This window comes from Coregonus lavaretus (genome assembly GCF_964263955.1).
Source record: "Coregonus lavaretus genome assembly, chromosome: 11".
Classification (NCBI taxonomy): domain Eukaryota; kingdom Metazoa; phylum Chordata; class Actinopteri; order Salmoniformes; family Salmonidae; genus Coregonus; species Coregonus lavaretus.
In genome coordinates this window covers 25,381,425-25,406,145 of record NC_139998.1, presented here as the reverse complement: position 1 = coordinate 25,406,145, position 24,721 = coordinate 25,381,425, and the positions used below count along the sequence as shown (strand labels likewise).

The 24,721-nt window shown below is 43.3% G+C and overlaps 1 protein-coding gene across 1 annotated transcript; it reads right to left on the bottom strand.

Annotated features, from left to right (window-relative positions):
- Positions 1-1,494: 1,494 nt before the first annotated feature.
- Positions 1,495-21,939, bottom strand: LOC311137230 (ubiquitin-conjugating enzyme E2 H-like). Its single transcript, XM_084171613.1, has 7 exons — positions 21,673-21,939; positions 3,463-3,539; positions 3,207-3,281; positions 3,021-3,060; positions 2,795-2,847; positions 1,919-2,047; positions 1,495-1,825 (listed from the first exon to the last, which is right to left on the bottom strand). The coding sequence occupies exons 1-7, from the start codon at positions 21,723-21,725 to the stop codon at positions 1,704-1,706; spliced, it is 549 nt and encodes a 182-aa protein (XP_084027739.1). The 5' UTR covers positions 21,726-21,939; the 3' UTR covers positions 1,495-1,703.
- Positions 21,940-24,721: the final 2,782 nt, after the last annotated feature.

Here is a 24,721-nt window from a genome sequence, read left to right as displayed (position 1 = left end):
GGTGTGGCTCCAGGCTTCTGTACAAACCAACACACCTGAATCAACTAATCAGTCTTCCATAAAGACTGAGAAGTCCAAACAGGTGTGTTAGTGCTTGGATGGAACGAAGCCTGGCCTCGCACTGGCCCTCAGTGTGGATACGACTGGACACCGCTGACATCTAGATAGAAACCCATCCATCACACAAGACGTGTCTTTTCTCTATTTCTACAGCAAATAAGCTCAACAAAGCACTACACAACTTAACTTCTGGATCATGCCACAAGGTACAAAAGGATGCTTAGAGAATGACAAACACTTTCCTAAAACGGAGAGGAGGAGAAAGAGGATGGCTAAAGGAGTGTCTGGTGGACAACAGCGTGAGTTTGTTTAGTGACAGACAGCTCCTGGTTTGATAGTAGTTCGTCTCTGTGGTTCTCTCCTCCAGAGCAACAACAGTGTGTCATGTTGTGTGTGTTAGGGTTGTCACGGAGATGAGAAACTACTATGGCTCTAGTAGTCTTGTTTCATTTCCACCTAGGTCAGTTGGGTCTGGCAACATGAGGTTGGTTCTCTCTCTCTCTCTCTCGCTCCCCCCCCCCGGGTGTTAAATGGTGTGGTAGGTTGTCTTTGGTTGGTGAGCTGGTGCTCCTGGCTACAGGGTGAAAGGCTTGTTTACAGAACAGTTTCTATGAAAACCAGGGTGTGGTGGGTTGATAGGTTTGCATACTGGCCTCTGGGGCGAGGCCTGACAGAGGGGTCAACGGCAGCCATATTGGATAGGTGGGTCTGGATAAAACCCACTAACTGATCCTTGGGAAGGAGTGATCCTGTGGTGGTCCTGATGGCAGCTTCAAACCCCATCCAAAGGAAGGCAGAACATTTGAGAAAGTAAATGGGTGAAATTGGATCTCAAAGTGTGATTCCTTATTGTGGTAATGACTCCAGAGAGAGTGGGCCATGCACTAGAGACAGAGAGCTTCTCTTAGAGCATGGGGAGGGGAGGAAAAGCTGTAACTGTTGAAACAGTGTTTCACTCACCAAATCAAATACAGAACAATTCTGACAATTAAAAATCTAAACTGGGGCTGGGAGTGGCCGGGGTTACTGAGTGTAAACATTCCATCCCTGTCTCCATCATGACAACAACAGTCTTGTCTTCCCATGATGCACTGCTCTCTGGTCTCTCCATATCGGCTCCATCATGGTTGGGTCAAAGGTTAATCAGAATACGACTCAGACTGCAGGAGGGCATCTAGGATCCTGGGAATGCTGCACTCCTTTCTGGGTAGGAGGGAGTAATAATGTGGGTGGTGGTGGTGGTAGCTTAGTGGTTAAGAGCGTTGTGCCAGTAACCGAAAGGTTGCAGGTTCTAATCCCCGAGCCGACTAGGTGGAAAAATCTGTCGATGTGCCCTTGAGCAAGGCACTTAACCCTAATTGCTCCTGTAAGTCGCTCTGGATAAGAGCGTCTGCTAAATGACTAAAATGTAAATGTAAATGTGGTGGTGGTGGTGGAGGGCTATGAGTAAGTAATAAAGAATACCTTGACGAGGGGGAGAGTGACATTTCACACTGCCGCTTCTCATACATATAATCCATAAAAATGTGTTTGTTTAGTAATAAAACAATTGCCTTGTTTAAATATGAATATAATAGTTTGCTTCTGCTCTTTAGGAAATGATAGTCTGTGTGGGTGAGGGGAGGGCGGTTGCCACCCCTTCACTACAACTCCATGTCCTGAGCCTCATCCTCAGAGAAGTCAGACATGGAACTCTCAGATGAGGAGTCACCTCCCTCCTCCTGCTCCTTTAGAGCCTCCTCTGTCGCATACTTTTGGAGATACTCTGGAACAGAGAGCAGGAAAAGAGTCAGACAGTCTATTGTGTGTGTGTGTATGTACAGTACGCATGTACAGTGTGTATATGTGTGTGCATCACCTTTGATCTTGTGTTTGTAGTCCTCTGGCCGGTGAAGGTACATGGCGGCAGCGTCTCCGTTGAGAGGGTCGATGGGGTTGGGGTAGGCCAGCAGCTGGGGCAGGAATGACTCAAATATGTTGGTCAGGTCTGCAAGGGGAGGAGGGACGACCAGTGTTTTACATTATGGAGGGTAAAGAGGTGCTAATGTGCAACTTTCGACTCAAGGCAAACACTCAATGAGCTGTACTAATTGCACAATTAGTAGAACAGTACAAGTTGAACTGCAAAAAAAAAAAAACACATCACAAGTATTTCATTCGGAGGTTAGTAGGCCTCGCAGTTTTGCATTTCATATCCAGTCCTGTCATGATGACAAACGGCCACTAGGTCTCTGTTCAGCTCTCACCATCAATACAATAGCCTATCTGCTTCAAGCAGTGAATGGGCCAACAACTCAAACCAGAAAGGGTGATTAAAAAAAACATATTATAATGCCATGTCGGGTATGTCCCACTGACACAGTGTTCCTAAACGTTGGAACAAGAGTACAAATCACAGTAACAAGGTAAATTGCTAGTACGGTTTTCAATGATAGGAACTTCTGTATGGCAATCATGCTCAGCTATTCACAAGGCCAGCCATATAAAAGCCTTATAAACACTAAGTTGAGAGATACTTAAGTTGATAGAGACATTGTAGACCTGTTTTCCCAGTCGGTCACTCTTATGTCAGCTCCTCACAGCAGCCAACAGCCCAGACATGGTCATAGAGAAAAGGTACAGCATGTACCAATGTCATGGAACAAACCATTCAGTGAGTTTCAAACGTTTTCAAACTGAAGTGGTAGCATGTCCATTGTGTCCATTTTGAAATAAATGTGGAACCTTTACTCACCGTACAGGGCTGTCCACGTCTGGTTGATGACATCTAGACACACCGTCCCTGACCTGAAGGAAAGGGGAGATGAGAGAGCAGAAAATAAACTAAATTGTGAGCAGCATTTTGTGATATAACATCAAACAAACATTATGTATAACTGATAAGATTGTCCAGGTCTAAACATCAACATACTGTACATTAGTTGCTAACGACTAAAACGATATCATCAAAATGAACTTACGCTTCATCAATGTTGGGATGAAAGATTTTATTAATGAATCCTGTGAGGAGAAAAATAAAGTTAGTCTTCATAGAAAACCTGTGGTTGGAAAAAGTGTTATTGTAATTTCCACAATGCTTTCACCAGTTATGTTATTAGTGTATATTACATAGAGAGTGTTGTGACAGATGCATTTTGATACTGTACCTATAGATGGAGACTTGAAGGGGTATTTGTCTGGTAGGTCTACTCGCACCTTCCATACACCTCCTTCATATGGTGCTAAAAAACAACAACATTTGATTAGAAACACACACAGACCTGCACACACAACCGCCTGCACACACACTGGGAGGAAGATTGCATCCTTACAGCAGATAATGCCATACAGATCTTTGCATGGACACAATGAGCCCATTGAGAAGCCAGTGAAAGTCATTAGGATGTTTATGAAAATACTTACTTCCTTGTGGGCCGTAGAACTTGACCACAAACTCATTGAGTCCGCTGAGGATGGTTACCTCATGCTTGCTCTCGATGCTGAGCACTTGTTAAGGAAAAGACACGACTGAACATGACTAACGAGCAGAAGGCTACAGCACAAACAACACAGATTTTAAATGAATGTAAACAAGCCAATTAAAATGAGCCACCATCAGAATCCAAATAGTTGGGTGAACTGGGCTCTGTCCCAAATGGTACTGATCAAAAGTAGTGCAATTAATAGGGAATAGGGTGCCATTTGGGACTCAACTCTGGTCTGAGGTCAGTAGTACCAGTGTATATGTGTATGTGTGAGTGAGTGAGTGAGTGAGTGAGTGAGTGAGTGAGTGAGTGAGTGAGTGAGTGAGTGAGTGAGTGAGTGAGTGAGTGAGTGAGTGAGTGAGTGAGTGAGTGAGTGAGTGAGTGAGTGAGTGAGTGAGTGAGTGAGTGAGTGAGTGAGTGAGTGAGTGAGTGAGTAAGTGAGTGAGTGAGTGAGTGAGTGAGTGAGAGAGAGAGAGAGAGAGAGAGAGAGAGAGAGATAGTGAGAGAGAGAGAGAGAGAGAGAGAGCGTGAGAGATACTCTGGGTTAAGGTCAAACATAGGATCGATAACGGCAGCCGTGGAGGCTGATCAATAATGTAGTGATCAGACTCAGCCAACACACCACAGCTCAGCTTACACACAAACAACACTTACTCTAACCAAAACTAACCACACAAACAACTAATACTTTACCTCACTCTCTTACAACAAACGATGTCATGTTATAACCAGAAATAGCCTAACTTCACACACTAACCAGAACGAACCAACACCCTCAGGCTCTACCCAGAACTAACCAACTGTGGGTATCATCTTCTGGGGAGAATAGGACCCAAAACAATAGGAAAGCACCAGTGTCCCATCAACTAGTCTAGGCCTCTGGGAGACCATGCTCTGGCCTGATGAGGACCCACGCTGTGAAGCTACATGCTGGGCATCAGTCACCGGGGTCTGTGGCTTGAGTAAGCCTCTAAAACCATATGGATGGAAACACCTGGTATCCTGGTATTGTTTTGACCAATGAATTGTGACAGTTCAGTTGGCCAATGTTCAAGTTCACCTGGGTGAAAGAGATGAGGCTGAGGGAGGGAAAAGAATAGGAGAGAAGAAAATAAAGTGAGACTTCACACTTACCACACTTTTCGTAAAAATACAGACGGCTACACATTACTCAAATGTAAACTTCCTTACTTGCTACGTCTACCCTACCTCCGGGGGTAACGCACGACACTCACCCGACAGTTTCCCCCCTTGAAGCAGGGCAGTTCAAACAGAATTGTCTCGTTGAGCGAACACTCCTACAGTATAAATGGAAATAGCAGAGCTGAAATGTATAGATATTTTCCTAATATTTGAGACTTGTTTTAATTTAGTTTTTACCTGAAATTGCAGTAACAGCTTGTTACATTCTGAAATTGTCGCAGTAGCTGCCGGATGCACCGAGCCACGTAAAACTATGGAAGCCCATCCCCACCAAAAACATGTAAAATGATACAAATAGAATATGTTTTGTAATATTGTTTGGTGATTTCAGATGTGGCACCACAGGTCCTAGAGCGGTGGGGCGGAATTGTTTTCCTGGGGCCCAATTTTTCCTGATCTGGTAGCAGGCTAACCTAACCAACTCCAGACCCTAGTTGTAGTGTATGACATAGTAATAAATCAGCTGTAAAAAAACGGTTTTATATGGGCTATGGAACCAGACCATTTTTCTAATCAGGTCATATGATTATTTATTTATTTTTCCTCCTGGAAAAACTCCTGCCCTAGGGAGGATGAAAACATGAAAACCCTTTACACAAAAACCGACAACTGTGATTGGACAAAAACAAAGGAACATAATAATAGGGATGAGCTCGCTGTATTGCAAGTGCATCACGTAGGCCTTTGCATCTGTAATTAAAAAGATACTCATACAGTATATCATCACTATTGTGTTCATTGATTAATTCCAGTCAATCCTTTTTTATATAAAGCTGTAGGTAGCCTAGCCACCCGAAGTGTGAATATACACCAAATTTGATAAAATTCACATTTTCTCAGAACACAAATAAATGGGCCCATTTTAGGCTATAAATACATAGCTTAGGCTACAAAAACATGACATGATGTTTCCCCTGGCCAGGTCCAGATGGGATCAGAGCACAAAGGCTTCTCCAGGCTACCTGCAGCTGTGGTTGTTATCAGTAGGCTACAGTTGATCAGACTGAAGCACAGACTAATTGTGCACGTTGACAAATCATATGGCATTTTAGTGAAAAAAAGTTGGGTGGCGGGTATGGGCTTCCAAATAAAACAGCTTGTCGCAGTAAATTCACTTATACGCAAGTTTTCAGTCGCAATTTGCTTTTACCACGTAATGATTTGCATGATATTGATAAAAAATTAAGCCTGGTTTGTTGTAAGGTAGGCCTACTGTACTTTTATATTCATGTGAGAGGGTTAATCTGTCATTTTTTATAGGCTAACGTTACTTGATGAAGACATGCTGTTACACCAACTCTTTGCTTTTGTCTTAAACTAAAATGTAATGAGTGTAGCCTAGAGATGAGAAGATAAACCCTTTCATTGACTGCACATACATGCTTGTGAATGGTTGCATTATTCAATAGTGTAATATGGTTTGGTTGCATTATTCAATAATGTAATATGTTTTAGAAGAAAGGTTTGTCATTGTTGAATAGTTTGTGCTTACTGGCTAGTGGGTACTGTGATATTTTTGGTCAATTTGAGCTGCGGACCAAGAACGTTGTGTTGCCAGCGACAACGAAAGGTAAGGCAAGGATGTAATGTAAATTGAAAAGTAGAATTCTCTTTCGCCACCCCGCTCCTCAGACTCTCCTAAATATCTTGTAGTGGGAATAGGGCCATAGAGATAGAGCATGTACAGATGAAGTCGGAAGTTTACATACACTTAGGTTGGAGTCATTAAAACTCGTTTTTCAACAACTCCAGAAATGTCTTGTTAACAAACTATAGTTTTGGCAAGTCGGTTAGGACATCTACTTTGTGCATGACACAAGTAATTTTTCTAACAATTGTTTACAGACAGATTATTTTACTTATAATTCACTGTATCACAATTCCAGTGGGTCAGAAGTTTACATACACTAAGTTGACTGTGCCTTTAAACAGCTTGGAAAATTCCAGAAAATGATGTCATGGCTTTAGAAGCTTCTGATAGGCTAATTGACATCATTTGAGTCAATTGGAGGTGTACCTGTGAATGTATTTCAAGGCCTTCCTTCAAACTCAGTGCCTCTTTGCTTGTAATCATGGGAAAATCAAAAGAAACTGCAACTGCACATGGGGACAAATATCGTACTTTTTGGAGAAATGTCCTCTGGTCTGATGAAACAAAAATAGAACTGTTTGGCCATAATGACCATCGTTATGTTTGGAGGAAAAAGGGGACAGCTTGCAAGCCGAAGAACACCACCCCTACCGTGAAGCACAGGGGTGGCAGCATCATGCTGTGGGGGTGCTTTGCTGCAGGAGGGACTGGTGCACTTCACAAAATAGATGGCATCATGAGGAAGGAAAATTATGTGGATATATTGAAGCAACTCTTCAAGACATCAGTCAGGAAGTTAAAGCTTGGTCGCAAATGGGGTCTTCCTAATGGACAATGACCCCAAGCATACTTCCAAAGTTGTGGAAAAATGGCTTAAGGACAACAAAGTCAAGGTATTGGAGTGGCAAAACCCTGACCTCAATCCTATAGAACATTTGTGGGCAGAACTGAAAAAGTGTGTGCGAGCAAGGAGGCCTACAAACCTGACTCAGTTACACCAGCTCTGTCTGGAGGAATGGGCCAAAATTCACCCAACTTATTGTGGGAAGCTTGTGGAAGGCTACCCGAAACGTTTGACCCAAGTTAAACAATTTTAAAGGCAATGCTACCAAATACTAATTGAGTGTATGTAAACTTCTGACCCACTGGGAATGTGATGAAAGAAATAAAAGCTGAAATATATCATTCTCTCTACTATTATTCTGACACTTCACATTCTTAAAATAAAGTGGTGATCCTAACTGACCTAAGACAGGGAATTTTTCCTAGGATTAAATGTCAGGAATTGTGAAAAACTGAGTTTAAATGTATTTGGCTAAGGTGTATGTAAACTTCCGACTTCAACTGTAGATAGATAACATGATAGATCTCTGAACATAACTCGCCATTCTAGTCCACATTACTTCAGTTTTTATTTAATCACATTAATTAATTTATCAGCCATGAAGGGCATAGGAGCTGTGGGGGACATGTCTCCCCCCTCCCCCCAATGTTAGAAGCAGGTAAAATGGTCCCCCCAATATAAAAAATATAAAATAATAATTTTGAATCGATTCGTTGAGGGATTTTTGTATCTATTTTTTAAGGCCTCCGCTGCTGGAACGTGAGTCACTTCCCCCGCCCCCACTGACTGCTTCATTCTCACTCTCAGTTGTTACAAGCAGTGTGGCAGAGTGGGAGTGAGAGAAAAAGCACTGTGCAGCCCCGCCATCATTACTCACCGCACCGGGGAAAGTAATTGTTGTTAGCAACAACAAAGTAAGTTTAAGTAAAGTGTATGAATGTAAATAAAGTTTGATTTCAGAATGAACGTGAACAACTATAAGCTTTCTCCTGGCTAGTAGCTAGTAAGATTTACATTTACAGTTTAGTAATTTTTAGCTGTGTCAGATTTTATCTAATGCTGAATGATAAGATGGCGCTGCAGTGGATAGCAGACGTTTTACGGGCTCTTTTGTGTTTTTTCAATGGCGGACATTATTTGAGCTGAAGCGAGTGAAAATTAGCTCAGACTTTGGAATTAAAATGTTGCCCATTCACATCTCATATGTTTCCTGCCTACAAAATGTATCTTGATACGTTAATAAATACATGCTGTGTTAATTTTGGCATGTTTACCTGCCTACAATACCCACTGTAGTGTGCATAGATCGCAATCCATAGTAAGTCAATAGGGCTAACTGCCTAGCTAATACTGTTAGCTAGCCATACAGCCACGCATAATTGTTAGCTAGTTAGCTACCCAGGAAGAATTGACATCTACCTTACATAACATTAGTCTTAGGTCATTTTTGCCTGTTAAACTATCTGATTAGACAGATAATTTCGATTCACATATAGCCAGCTGATAGTTATGAAGTAAAATGTTTGCTTTGTGTATATCTTGTTTAGTCTCTATTGCCATTGTCCTGGCTGGAAGGTTTAGTGAATGGGTAAGTACATAGTAATTCAATAGGGCTAAATGTCTAGCTAGCTAGCCACAAAGAATTGGTAGCTAGCTACCCACGATAAATTGACATCGACCTTGCATAACATTAGTTTTAGGTCATTTTTGCCTGTTTAACTAGCTGGCTAGCTAGATTATAATTCACATATAGCTAGCTGATAGTTACGAAGTAAAACATTTGCTTTGTGTATATCTTGTTTCTATTGTTGCCAATGTCCTGGCTAAAATAAGGTTTAGTGAATGGGAGGTGCAGCGTGAGGTAATACAGTAGGGGAAGTGCTTCTCAAATGTATTGTTTTATGCTTTCTCCATACTCTCGTCCTCACAAGAATGTACTTAAGAGAAAGTCCTCTGAGAATGCACTCGGAGCATGAGTGTGGAGCACGGTAGTATACATATTGCACTTCACACTGCCCTCTCCGCCATCATTTCCTATTCATTTACATTTTACATTTACATTATTTAGCAGACGCTCTTATCCAGAGCGACTTACAAATTATTCCTATGACCGAAAACAGCTTCTGGGCATCAGAACAGTGATCACTAATCTCGATTTGGAAGACAATTTCTACTTTAACGAGTTGGCAGCTCTGGACATTCTGCTTACTCTGGACTAGGGCCCTTATCACCGGGACTCGAAAGAGGAAACGACGGCACAAGTGAGGCAAATGAGCCGGCATCCTGACGAGACTACGTTTGCGAGCAAATAAACCGCTTCTACCCTCCGTTCTACTGGCAAACATATCATCACTAGAGAACAAACTGGATGAGCTCCACTTGAGACTATCCTATCAACAGGACCTGAAGAACCTTAATATTCTATGTTTCTCGGAGACGTGGCTGAACAAGGACATGGATAATATACATTTCTTTGGTTTTTCCATGCATCATCTAAACCGGACGGCAGCCTCGGGTAAGGCGAAGAGGGGAGGAGTGTGTCTCTTTAATAACAACAGCTGGTGCGCGATCTCTAATGTTAAGGAAGTCTCACGTTTTTGCTCACCTGAGTTAGAATACCTCATGATAAGCTGCAGACCATACAATTTACCAAGAGAGTTTTCATCTATATTTTTCGCAGCTGTCTATTTACCACCACAAAACGATTCTGGCACTCAGACTGCACTCAACAAGCTGTATAGGACCACATGCAAACCAGAAAATGCACATCTAGAGTTTCTCGTGGCCGGGGATTTTAATGCAGGGAAACTGAAATCCATTTTACCAGCATGTCACCTGTGCAACTAGAGGGGACAAAACTCTTGATCACTTTTACTCCACACACAAACTCATACAAGGCGCTCCCTTGCCCTCTCTTTGGCAAATCTGACCATAACTATATCCTCCTGATTCCTGCTTACAAGCCAAAACTCCAACAGGAAGTACCAGTGGTGCGCTCAACACGGAAGTGGTCCAATGAAGCGGATGCTAAGGTACAGGACTGTTTCGCTAGCACACGTTCCGGGATTCATCCAATAACATTGAGGAGTTTACCACATCAGTCACCTGCTTCATTAATCATTGCATCGACAAAGCCATGGATTACAGGCAAAATCCGCACTGAGTTAAAGGCTAGAGCTGCCGCTTTCAAGGAGCCGGACACTAATCCAGACGCTTATAAAAAATCCCACAACCTCCAACGAGCCATCAAACAGGCAAAGCACCAATACAGGACTAAAACCGAATACTACTATGCTGTCTCTGACCAGGGTTCGTACAAACAGTGGCAAGTCAAATTCAAGGACTTTCAAGTACTTTTTCAAGCACTAATATTTATTTTCAAGGACCATCAAATTCATAATAGTTCATATTATGCAATTGTTTCTAGTTTCCACCAGATGGCAGTATATCGCCTTAAACTCCTTAGAATAAAAAAAATGTAGTATTCATCACTACCTGACAAGTTCTACTCAATAATAGGTTGTTTCACTACTTATTTACTACATAAATGAGTGTTAAGTCAGTACTGATGTTGTAATTTGAGTAGTGATGAGCAGCGTTTTGGGACATGCCTGGCTGAGTGGCAGTGTGGGTGGAATGAGCACGCTCGCCTGGCAACCACGGCGCAAGACCAATACATTTTTCATAAACATATTTGATCATTATCTGTTCTCCTCTCATTTTAATTCAAGTACTTTTCAAGTACCAACTTGAGAAAATGTCTGATTTTCAAGGTATGCCAGTACCTAAATTGTTGAGTGCCAAATTCAAGTACTTTAAGCACCTCAAACACCTTATGCGAACCCTGTCTGACGCTCGTCAGATGTGGCAGGGTTTGCAAACTCTCACGGATTACAAAAGGGAAACCCAGCCGCAAGCTGCCCAGTGACGCGAGCCTACCAGATGAGCTAAATGCCTCGAAGCGAGCATAGAATGCTAGCAACACTGATCCATGCATGAGAGCACCAGCTTTTCCAGGCGTAGTCGATGTGACTAAGACCTTTAAACAGGTTAACATTCACAAGGCAGCGGGGCATTACCAGGACGGGTACTCAGAGCATGCGCTGACCAGCTGGCAAGTGTCTTCACTGACATTTACCCTGACCCAGTCTGTAACATGTTTCAAGAAGACCACCATAGTCCCTGAGCCCAAGAACGCCAAGGTAACCTGTCTAAATGACTATTGCCACCTAGCACTCACATCTGTAGCCATGAAATGCATTGAAAGGCTGGTCATGGCTCACATCAACGCCATCACCCAAACAGCCTGGACCCATTCCAATTCGCATGCCGCCCCTACAGATCCACAGATCTCTATTGCACTTCACATTGCCCTCTCCCACCTGGATAAGAGGAACACCTGTGAGAATGCTGTTCATTGACTACAGCTCAGCGTTCAACACCATGGTGCCCTCCAAGCTCATCACTAAGCTCAGGACACTGGGACTGAACGGGTCACCCCCATGGGTGAGGGTAGTCAACAACACATCCGCCACGCTGACCCTCTACACGGGGGCCCCCTCTGGGGTGCGTGCTTAGTCCCCCTCCTAAACTCCCTTTTCACACACACACACGACTGCGTGGCCGCACACGACTCCAACACGATCATCAAGTTTGCTGACGACACGACAGTGATAGGCCTGATCACCAATGACGATGAGACAGTCTATAGCAGGGGTGTCAAACGTCCGGCCCGCGGGCCGGATCAGGCCCGCAAACGGGTTTAATCCGGCCCGCGAGATGATTTTGTAAAGTATAAAAATGAGCTGCAATTTTTCTATAAAAGAAACTGCTGTTCCAATTCTGTCCACTGGATGGCGCAATAGCAATTGTGTTAAGCAAGCAAACTGTTTATACCGGGGCAGAGCAAATAGGTCAAGCAAGTGCAGCCAGTCCGGATGAGCTACTTTGTTTTGCCCGCGATATTTATTACGGCTTCTACTTTTAACATTATGTGCTTTGGCACCCTCATTGCCCCAATATGTCTCTGTCAAAAAAGAGAAAAGTGGACGCAGAGTGTTCCAAGAAAAATTGTCATCCTTCTATTTATTCAAGGAATTGAATGGGAAAGCTGTATGTTTGGTGTGTTCACAGTATGTTGCAGTGCTGAAAGAATATAACCTTCGTCGCCACTATGTGAGTCTTCATGCCGACAAATATGACAACTTTCAAGGACAGCGGAGAAGAGAGAAGGTGAATGAACTGTTGGTGGGTCTGAAGAAACAGCAGTCTGTGTTTACTCACAGCCGAGACATCAGTGACGCTGCAGTGAAAGCTAGCTACCTCATTGCTAATGAAATCGCAGTGGCTTCAAAACCATTTAGTGAGGGTGAATTTGTAAAAACATGCATGATGAAGGCAGCAGAGATTGTGTGCCCTGAAAAGCACCAGGCTTTTGCAAATATCAGCCTGACAAGAAACACAGTTGCAGACAGGATTTCCGATCTTTCAGTGGATTTGGACAGCCAGTTGAAGCAAAAAGTAAAGTCATTTATTGCGTTTTCGGTTGCAATTGATGAAAGCACGGACATTACAGATGTTGCACAACTGGCCATTTTCATCCGCGGAGTTGATGACACATTGACCGTCACCGAGGAGTTCGTGGAGTTGGTGCCGATGACAGATACAACGACAGCAGCTGATATTTTCACTGCACTCGTCGGCGCGCTGGACAGGGTCGGAGTGGACTGGTCCCGCGCTGTCAGCCTGGCTACAGATGGTGCGCCCTCAATTATCGGGAAAAAAGCAGGCGTTGTGACAAAGTTCAGAGAGAAAGTGCAATCTGCAAATGGAGGACATGATTTTTGGACTTTTCACTGTATTTTGCACCAGGAGGCTTTGTGTTGCAAGTCATTAAAGATGGATAACGTCATGAAGGTGGTCATCCAAACTGTTAATTTCATCCGATCCAGAAGCCTGAATCACCGTCAGTTTGACAGCCTTCTCAGAGAGAAAGACCACATCTATGGCCTGCCATACCACACTGAGGTAAGATGGTTAAGACGAGGTGCTGTGCTGAGGCGTTTCTTTGATTTACGAGAAGAAATTGAACAGTTCATGGAAGAAAAGGGCAAACCAGTGTTAGAATTTAATTCCGCAGAATGGATGCAGGACCTTGCATTTATGGTGGATGTTACAGAGCACCTGAATAACTTGAACAAACAGCTGCAAGGGCGCAACAAAGTTGCCACGCAGTATTATGACAGCATACGTTCTTTCAAGTTGAAGCTGTCATTGTGGGAGACGCAACTCGCCGGTGGTGATGCAGCTCACTTCCCCTGTCTGAAAAATGTGTGCGCGACCCAACATGTGGCAGACATGAAGCGGTTCAAAGATAAAATAACGGGACTGTTAAGGGAGTTTGAGCAACGCTTTCAGATTTTTGGTGAACTGGAGAAAGACTTCAAAGTTTTTTGTTCGCCATTCACCGTGAATCCCTCGGATTTGAAGGGCAAATTTGCCGCAGCTGGCTTGGACACATTTTATCAGAATCTCTTGCCAGGTTACCCCAACTTGACAGCCCTCGCTGCAACACTGTTGTGCATGTTTGGAACCACATATCTTTGTGAGCAAGTTCTCTGTAATGAGCATAAATAAAACAAAGCTGCGCTCAAGGCTCACGCACAAGCACTTGAATCACATCCTGAAGTTGGCTGCCACTCAGGATGTGACGCCTGATATTGATGCGCTGGTGAAAGCTAAAAGTTGCCAGGTATCAGGAGTCAAATAAACTATGCAACCCCACTTAAAGTGCTGCATGAGACACCCTGATATAGTTCTGTGATCTGTGATATACTTCTGTGAATCACTGAGGCATTGTGTGTTTGTGTGTTGTTTGTCCTCAGAATTTCAAATAACTTGAGGTGTTTTATGATTAATAGTGATGTTGTGCTTTTGGACACACTGTCCTCAGGCTCCAGCTTTATATGTTTTTATGTTGATGTGCTATTGTTTTTAATTGATTTTATTTTATTTGTATATTTAACCTATTCTTGACTCTGTGGTTCTTGCACTTGTTTGGGGAACAGGATTTCATTATTTGTATCTACATTTCTGCCTGAGAAATGACACCCTGATATAGTTCTGTGATCTGTGAAACAGATCTGTGAATCACTGAGGCATTGTGTGTTTGTGTGTTCTTTTTCTTTAGAATTTTCAAATAAACTTGAGGTGTTTTATGATTAATAGTGATGTTGTGCTTGTACTATTTTGGACACACTGTCCTCGGGCTCCAGCTTTATGTTTTATGTTGATAGTATTAAAACAAAGAAAACAATCTGAAGTTGTTGTTTTTAAGTTATATATATACCATGATTTTACCGGTCCGGCCCACTTGGGAATAGATTTTCCTCCATGTGGCCCCTGAGCTAAAATGAGTTTTACACCCCTGGTCTATAAGGAGGAGGTCAGTGACCTGGCAGTGTGGTGCCAGGATAACAACCTTTCCTTCAACATCAGCAAGACAAAGGAGCTGATCGTGGACTACAGGAAATGGAGGGCCGAGCTCGCCCCCATCCACATCGAAGGGGCTGTAGTGGAGTGGGTCGAGAGCTTCAAGTTCCTCGGTGTCCACATCACTAAGGAATTAACATGGTCCACACACACCAACACAGTCGCGAAGAAGGCACGACAATGTCTGTTCCCCCTCAGGATACTGAAAAGATTTAGCATGGGCCCTCAGAAAACTCAAAAGGTTTTATAGCTGTAACACTGAGAGAGTCTTGACTGGCTGCATCACCGCTTGGTATGGCAATACGTACGGCCCAGCTCCCTGCCATCCAGGACCTCTATACAAGGCGGTGTCAGAGGAAGGCCCTAAAAATTGTTAAAAATACTCCAGCCACCCAAGTCATAGACTGTTCTCTCAGCTAACACATGGAAAGTGGTACCAAAATCTGGAACCAACAGGAACCTGAACAGCTTCTACCCCCAAGCCATAAGACTGCTAAATATTTAACCAAATAGCTCCCCGGACTATCTGCATTGACCCTTTTTGCACTAACTCGTTTGACTCATCACGTACGCTGCCGATACTGCTTATTATCTATCCTGTTGCCTAGTCACGCCACCCTTACCTATATGTACATATCTACCTCAATTATCTCGTACCCCTGCACATCGACTTGGTACTGGTACCCACATGTATATAGTAAGTTATCGTTACTCATTGTGTATTTATTCCTCGTTTTATTATTTTCTATTATTTTTCTCTGTGCGTTGTTGGGAAAGGCCCGTAATTAAGCATTTCACTGTTAGTCTACTCCTGTTGTTTACGAAGCATGTGACAAATACAATTTGGTTTGGATAGTTCTGGCTGTGTGATAAACTGATAGTGAATGTTTTGAAGCCAAGAATACTTGCTAGCTACATAATTACTTACGCAATCACTGTCTTCATCATAGGGTCATGGCAGGATAGTGACAGCCATGAACCGACAGACAGGCAGATAGAGAGGCCACAAACCAACAGGTAAGATAGTGAGAAGTACCTCTTCAAGCTCATAGAGTTCATAGACTGATGATCAGTCATAGTGTCAATCAATCTGAATTAGGCCTAGCTGATCTCTGATGAAATGATAGCAGCTTAAGAGCTAGAGGGTGTATTGCATATGTTAGCTTCATGCAGGAGAGAGGCAGCCATGATTATATGTTATTTTTAATAACAGTGTAGAGTGGAGAATGATTCATTTCAGTTTGACCTTTCATGCCTACTTTTTTTTTTATTAAAACAGTTCAACTGTATATGTTGCTGGTTATTATTACAGTATGATAACTATTATAAGTTGAAAATATTACATTAAGTTTCAAACCATTCAGTACATAGAGCAGCAGTAGGGTGGGTGTACCCATTAAGCCCACCGAAATCTATGTTTAGACATTTCTAACATATACTGCCCTAATTTTTGTAAGAAAAGTGGAGATAAAATGAAAGATAAATCTGTCATGTGAAGTTTTGACTTTACTTACACATTTTTTTTATTAGACATACAAATATTTGATAAAATATGTGAAAAGTCCGGACTGGGCTTAATGTGTACCGAGTGTACCCTTTAAGCCTCCGGGTGTTCCAAATAAGTCCACCTCTTAAATAATACATTTTAATTAATTTCCAAATGTTCAAATCTTCCAAACGGACATTTCTTATGTAACATTATATCATATTAATCTCCCCAAAAGTTAAAATAAACTGATCATTGCTATTCATCATGGAAGTAGCACTCATAACAATCGTATCCACAGAGATAAATGTGGACTTTGGCTTTTGTTCTTGCTAACCAGTACACGTCCGATTCTACTAATCAACTAATCATAGACTTCAATCAAGACATGATTAGTTGAATCAGATGTGTTATTGCTTGGTTAGAAAACAAACCTGCACCCACACTGGTGCTCTGTAGATAAGAAGCCATGCACAAAGACCATAACGCAAACAACTTTCAATGAATTCTCTGAAAGCTGATTCACATTTGCTGTACTGCTATTCTTCTTAAATTAGTCCAACTTGTCTTCCTAAAGCCTATCTGAAGACAGTTTTAAATCTCCCCCTCTACTGTTTATTCAAAAAGGTACAGGTGGTGGACCTAAACAATGAATCACCTGGATGAATGAAAGACAACAATATGACAATGCCCCCACCCAAAAGTGCATGAGTAGTCACCCAATAGTCATCCTCTTGTCCCTCATTTGTTAGCATTTTTGCCCACCACTTGTAGGTCTTCTATTCCTGATGTCCCTCAACCCTGATCATATTCTTCTCTCTCTGCATCAACGACTACCTGTGCACTCGAAACATCTTGTAGAGGTTGTTTAATTAAATGTATCCACATTAACAGTCAAACTAGTATTCAGTACAGTATGAATGGCCATGGCTCTAAGACTGATTGGACTGTACCAGAGTAAGTGCCCCTCTGCAAGGCCCCCCTTAGCCTTGTCAAGTTGCCCATTTGTAAGTTAGGATTTGTCTATATCCTTTACTCAAAAGTCATTCAAAATTAGCATTTAAAACCTGTTTTTCAACAACAACAAAATCTGGGGGCATGCTCCCGGACCCCGGTAGCAAAAACTGTCGCTCCTATGCACCTGTCAGCCATGTTTTTCTTGGTTTATCTATCTGTTATGTTCAGTCCGTCTTGGGTTGCAGCTAGGCTTAAGCTTGGGTTGTGTGTCTCCACGTGTCTCAAGAAAATGTGTATTTTATTCGGTTTAGGAACCACTGAACAGGATCAGGATTGAAGAACAATGGCCTAGACTAAAGGATGGGAGCAGGGCAGGCAGCAGTGACTGTGACCTACAACAGATAGGACCTATAAATAAGGCTGGTTACATTGTGGAATGGTGCATCTCTGTCTTGTCTTTCCCCAGGGGGTTGCCTTGAGAGACCTAAGGCCCGGGCCTGTTGCATGCACACACACAGACAAGACTAAACACTGAAAGAGTCAGTAGGTACAAAGGGAAGGGACTAGGGCCTGAAATGGAACCAGGCCCCAGTGTTCCAGAGGTCAACCTGACAAACAGTCATGTGTTCTACATTGAGCATGCTCTACATTCACCTGTTCCTCTGCTGCCTGGAGTAAACACCAGACATGCCCTCACACTGAGTGGCTGATATACACTACATGACCAGAAGTATGTGGACACCTGCTCGTCGAACATCTCATTCCAAAATCATGGGCATTAATATGGAGTTGGTCCCCCCCTTTGCTGCTATAACAGCCTCCACTCTTCTGGGAAGGCTTTCCACTAGATGTTGGAACATTGCAGAGGGAACTTGCTTCCATTCAGCCACAAGAGCATTAGTGAGGTTGGGCACTGATGTTGGGCATTTAGGCCTGGCTCGCAGTCGGCGTTCCAATTCATCTCAAAGGTGTGCGATGGGGTTGAGGTCAGGATTCTGTGTAGGCCAGTCAAGTTCTTCTACACTGATCTCGACAAACCATTTCTCTATGGACCTCGCTTTGTGCACGGGGAAAGGGCCTTCCCCAAACTGTTGCCACAAAGTTGGAAGCACAGAATCGTCTAGAATGTCATTGTATACTATAGCGTTAAGATTTCCCTTCACTGGAACTAAGGGGCCTAGCCCGAACAATGAAAAACAGCCCCAGACCATTACTCCTCCTCCACCAAACTTAACAGATGGCACTATGCATTCGGACAGGTAGCGTTCTCCTGGCATCCGCCAAACCCAGATTCGTCCATCGGACTGCCAGATGGTGAAGCGTGATTCATCACTCCAGAGAACACGTTTCCACTGCTTCAGAGTCCAATGGCAGCGAGCTTTACACCATTCCAGACGACGCTTGGCATTGCGCATGGTGATCTTAGGCTTGTGTGTGGCTGCTCGGCCATGGAAACCCATTTCATGAAGCTCCCGACAAACAGTTATTGTGCTTCCAGAGGCAGTTTGGAACTCGGTAGTGAGTGTTTGAACCAAGGACAGACAATTTTTACGCACTTCAGCACTCGGCGGTCCCGTTCTGTGAGCTTGTGTAGCCTACCACTTCGCGGCTGAGCCGTTGTTGCTCCTAGACGTTTCCACTTCACAATAACAGCACTTACAGTTGGCCGGGGCAGCTCTAGCAGCGCAGAAATTTGACGAACTGACTTGTTGGAAAGGTGGCATCCTATGACGGTGCCACTTCAGTAAGGCCATTCTATTGCCAATACTTGTCTATGGAGATTGCATGGCTGTGTGCTCGATTTAATACACCTGTCAGCAACGGGTGTGGCTGAAATAGCAGAATCCACTAATTTGAAGGGGTGTCCACATACTTTTGTATATATAGTGTATCATGCACATCCCACATTTCTCCACTGGGGCTGGGCTAAAAACACTGGATTTACTGTGTACAGGCTTTTCTACCAGGCTTTACAATGTGATCTCATCAGATAAGAGAGCGGAGGCCTCAGAGACTAATATACAAGTTCCAGTGCCAGAGACAGACAATGCTGGTTTGGCAGGCACAAAGAAAGGAAAGATTTACCACAATACCCAGCCCCCACCTAAGCTTCAGGAACACCCACACGTGTATAAACGCACATGCGCACACATGCATGCGCACACACACAAAGACAAAAAAAAAAAACAGGCTCAAATATCAAGATGACACACAATCATGAGAGTATCTCTCCCTCTCCAACACATACATGTTCCTCACAGCGATGGCAGCAGCTCAGCAAGCCCCAGCTGCATGTTAGATCAGCCAGTCTACTGCATCTACAGACAGACCCCCCCCCCCAGACAGACCCCTGGCATACTCAATAGGCCACTGCTCATTTGATGTTTAGATTCCTGTATTGTTCATCCTTTATTTATCCAGTGGATGAATTTGATCCAATTGATATGAATGTCTTGAGAGAACTGCCCAGGAAGGCAGCTAATTAGTCATGATATCCACGCATTGATTTCAAACCAGACAGTATGTATATGCCATGAAGAACTGGCCTGAAGGAGACAGAAGGTGGTTAGGGGGAGGGGAGGAGGAGGCGGCAATAGCTTTACTAAAGACCTAGAGGCCAGAGGGGAACTCTCATTGTGCAGGTTTTCCCAGGCATATTTAGCAGGTAGTCTATCCTGACCTATAGAGTGAGTACACATCAGAAAACTAACACACACACACCGTCATGAGAGATTAGGTTACTATATATTTCAACATCCCTCACTTTCTCTCAACAACACTTGCAAATATTAATCAAATATTCAACAACATTCATTTTACGCCATATTAAAACATATTTAGAAAATGAGAGGGGCCAATCTACAACTTATAGAGACGGATAAGCACTTGACATGCACACTGAATCATCTCCAATGGTTTGATTTCATAATGGCAGGTGGGCCACTGCTTATGGCCTGTTAGAATGTACTAACAAGTCAATAGCTGGGCCTGTCTATTCCCAGCCCCATCCGTGCTATCCGAGATCCTTGGGACGCCCCTACCCTCAACCTTAACCATTTTATATGTCAACGTCAACGGGTGGTAGGGACGGCCCAAGGATCCCAGATAGCAAGGACCATTTGTTGTCACACGAGCAGCTGTTTATCTAGTCCCGCCCCCTACCAGTTTCCGGATAGTAACAGGCTGACCAATCAGGGCACTAACTCTCGCTGCAGGAGCACAAAAACAAAACAATTCAACTCACGCTGTCTGCACCCAACCTTTCAGCAAACTTCAAAAACTAGACGTTAGATTAAAAATATATAATGTCCATCTACATTCTGATAACTTGGTGAAAAAGGCTACAATAAACGTTTTTAAGATCTAGCGTCAATGAGAATTCAACTAGCTACCATTACATCATTGCTAGCTGGCTTTGTTAGGAGGGGAAACACAAATGCAAAACATTTACATTATCTACTACAACATTTACTACTTTAGGATGGAATAGATTTTTACCATAAACATATTCCCATTATTATGTAAGATAATTTCCCCATGACTCACGGGTGGAAAACAGAAGAAGTAGGCCTGTCATCTGTAGCTAATCAAACTGGTTAAAAACAAAAACACTGGCAAACTTGACAGGGGACATGTAAACGACTTGTAAACAAGACAGAGCGATGCAATATTACTGATGGTTAATCATGCAGCTAACGTTACAACGGCAGGACTGTCAACATGAATGACTTCACAAGGTCGAGATATAATAGCTAGCGAAATATCCGGATCTAAAGGAAACAGGGCTAACTAGCTAGCTTAGATAGGAAAGAAAGGCCAGTAAAAGGACGGACGACGGATAGCTCGCAGAAAATGGTGCCTACAAGGCCAGGGTTTTGTCTAGCTTTTCTAGCCATCGTCATTCGAGAGACAAAGCTAGCTACCTATGTGTTGCATAAAATAAATCAGGGTTTGTGGAAAACAACCATGGGTTGATGAGAGCATCACTGACACTAACATTAAGCAATCTAATTTGCTAGATAAATTAACACTGTTGGATAACTTCCCAAATGTCGTCCAATACCTGTAGTTTTCTGATCTGAGCAAACACACAACTAACGTTATAGCAGATATTATTGAGGGTGAAATATTTAGCCTAGATCTGGCACAGCTATGGCTAACTAAAGCGAATCGTGTGAGCCTGATCAAAAAATATATATATATACTTTTGTTGTCAGAAAATCCAAAAACCAACAGCCGTTACTGTTCGTTTACACAACATACTGTATTAACGTTAGCTAGCTATGTCAGTTGTCTGTCATTTTCCATTTACATTTTAGTCATTTAGCAGACGCTCTTATCCAGAGCGATTTACAGTTAGTGAGTATACATTTTCATACTGGCCCCCCGTGGGAAACGAACCCACAACCCTGGCGTTGCAAGCGCCATGCTCTACCAACTGAGCTACACGCTGCATCAGTAACCAATAAATGTAATTACAATCGTTGTAGAGAGCTGTCACTGCAATTTATGATTAGCTAAAATACAACAAAGATTGTTTTGCCTGTCTCTGTTGTTTATGCTCAGAAAAGGATACAGTTTCACCACGTCGGTATCCATTCGCCTCTTGCCTGGACTTGGCGACGACATTTTTGTAACGTTATTCCTTTGCGGAGTGTCAACGTAATAACTCCGATGCAAGCTCAATACTTCGATGACGCAAGCTATTCGAACTATATCGTCTGCCTTTTCAGTTTGTCCATCGAAAGAAATATTTCAACATCCCTCACTTTCTCTCAACAACACTTGCAAATGTCTGCAGGGCTGCGTTCAGTAGGTACGCTTTTACATTCTGGAACGTTCAATTGAACGGAAACAGTGCTGTACTGAACGACGAGTTGAAAAACGGGATGGGGAACGCTGTCAGCATGGCCACTGCCCTTCAAATACGTCACTCATAGGTTCAAGCCACACCCACCGAACGAGAGCAAACGTACCTCAAAGTCTGTTCAAGAACATACAATAACATTTTGTGGAAACGTGTCGTTCAGTACAAACCGTTCCGCAACGTAGCAAACGTTCAAGCGAACTGAGTGCACCTCAGGTATCCTCTCTCTCTGCCTATGCCCCATGTACACTAGCACGCGGTAAATTGCCGCTTCAGCCGCCCAGAGTGTCTCGCTTGTGGGTGTGCTGGCAGAATTTGGCAGCATGTTCGAATGTATGTCAAGAATTCAGCATAGCAAGTTTGTATGAAGAAGCTGAAAAAAAGTTCGCGGGAGGTGGTTGGGTGCGGAGAGCTCGAGTAAAGGACGCCCAGGTAGCGAAGAAGGACCTAAGTTTATTGCTCATATTTGATCGAAATCGCTATGAATAAGTGTAGAAAGGGAGAGTAGAAAGGTACATGGAGTCCCTTAAGAAAGCAAGAAACATATGTATGTTAGGAGAAGTGCAGTATTATCATAAGGAAACGTATACCTGGATGACGGAGGAGGAATGGAGGGGAAAAGAGAGGCAGAGGAGGTCTAGGAGAGAGAGGGAGGAAGACTGTGAGCCTGAGTCTGTTAAAAATTGCGGGAGAAGGTTTGTTAAAGAAGAATGGTAGGAAATGTAAGCAACGTGAGCTGAAGACAGGAGGAGAAATGGAAGTGAATGAGGGTGAAGTATGTGTGGTGGAAGGTGTGGTGAAGTACTCGGAGCCCGAGGATTGCACAGAGGGTCAGGATGAAGATGTGTCTGTCAGTAGGAGTGACGTTTTTGGAAAAAGTGGAGCCTTGCCTTTTGGCTGATCCATTTGTGGTTTCAAGATGGGTGAAAAGAGCGTTGGGTGAAGTGGTATCGGTGAGGGTAACCAGAAGTGGTCTAGTGATAATTGTTTGTGTTTCTGTTGGTCAGAGGGAGAAGGCGCTCAGATTTAGACAAATGGGGGGAAAGAATGGTGAATTGTTTCGCTCTCAAGAAAAGGGCGCCATTGAAAGGAGTTACTGGGGTAGCAGTCAGTGGCGGCTCCTGAAAAAATTCTCAGGGGGGGCAATTTTTCTGATGATTTAGGTGACCTACACACATTTTAAAAAAGATATGTCCAGCAACAACTTGAAGACAGGGGCAGCATATAAGTCAATACCAGAAGCATTTATTGACTGATCTCAAAAGTGTTGGCTTACAAAGGCAAAATAAGTTATCACAGTAAAAATAATCAAGGGTGTTCTGTTCTTTCACATTCCTCAACACTGCATAAACAATATGCATTTCCATAAAACACCTCATCTAATTGTGCCACAAAGTTGACAAGTCCAAGAAAAATACCAGGGTTGGTGGAGCCCTCAGTTTCATCTTTGCCTCGCAAAGCTAACTCAAACACTCCGCAAAACTTCACACACTGGATTAGCCGGCTGAGGATGTGGCGGTTCTTGCTAACCTCATCGTTGTGGCGGCGGACAGCTAGCCTGTATCCCTCATCCAGTTGAGTGGCAATATTCACTCTCCCCAAAGCAGACAATCTCAAACAGCTATCCATGTGGGTCTTTGACAGCTCATGTTTCTTAATCTTTTCTGAAAGATGGTGCATGTCCGTTACACCAGTCGCTGTCCAAGCGGTGCTGTCTGCCGTGCCGCCTTCAGGGTGAAAGAGTAAGCAGGGGTAGCAGAAGACTGCATTAGCTACATCGCAGCCTGCTAGCCAGGTTTTTCGTTCGTACCAATTTTTGGAAAATCCTCGGGTGTAGGACTTTCCCCCTTTAGTAGAAACCTGTTGAATTATTAAATTTGGTCTGGGAGGTCCTAATTGTTTCGTTGCCAATTTATCTTGATTTGTTCGCCGACAAAAAGGAACTTCTTTCAAAGAGACAATCGAGTTGCACTGAACGCTAGCCATCTTGACAGTAGTACGTGAATTGATTGACGCTGCTACCCGCACTTTTCTTAGTTACGTTCATGGTTATGTTACGTATGACGAAAGCGCGTAAGTGCAAGCCCTCCCGGAACCCATAGAGATTGTATTGAAAGCTCTGATATTTGAAAAAAAAAGATTTTACATGAGAGTCTATGAGAGACTTCTGGGGCGATTTTCAACCTGACTGAAATCGCCCCAAAAGGGGCGGGGCCATTTGAAGCACGACTTTAGCCTGATTGGACATTTAGTGGCAGATCAGACGTCTAGATTAGAACACTGATAACTACTGTTGCCGTGATATAATTGATTAGAAAAAAAATCCCTTCCTTTTCCCGTTTGGCAGTGCGTCGCCCATATCGCCCTAATGAACACACCGCCCCTGGTAGCAGTAAATGTAAAAGTTGACCAACTGAAGGGGAAGATTCCCGGTGTGTGTGATGCTCGTCGTTTGGTGCGACAAAACAGGGGGGCGAGAGAGGGGAAACAGAGGAGTCATTGTCTGTTCTTGTGAGTTTTGAAGTTGAGTCTTTGCCTGATAAAGTGAAGTTAGGATATATAAGTTATCCTGTACGAGCTTATATGCCGAATACATTACGATGTTACAGGTGTCAAACTTATGGGCATGTGGCAGCAGTGTGTAGGAGGGAGGTTCCGAGGTGTGAGAAGTGTGCAGAAGGGCATGAGACAAAGTAATGTGTAGCATTGGGAAAGTAGTGATATGTGCTAATTGTAGGGGTGCCCATGGGGCAGGGGA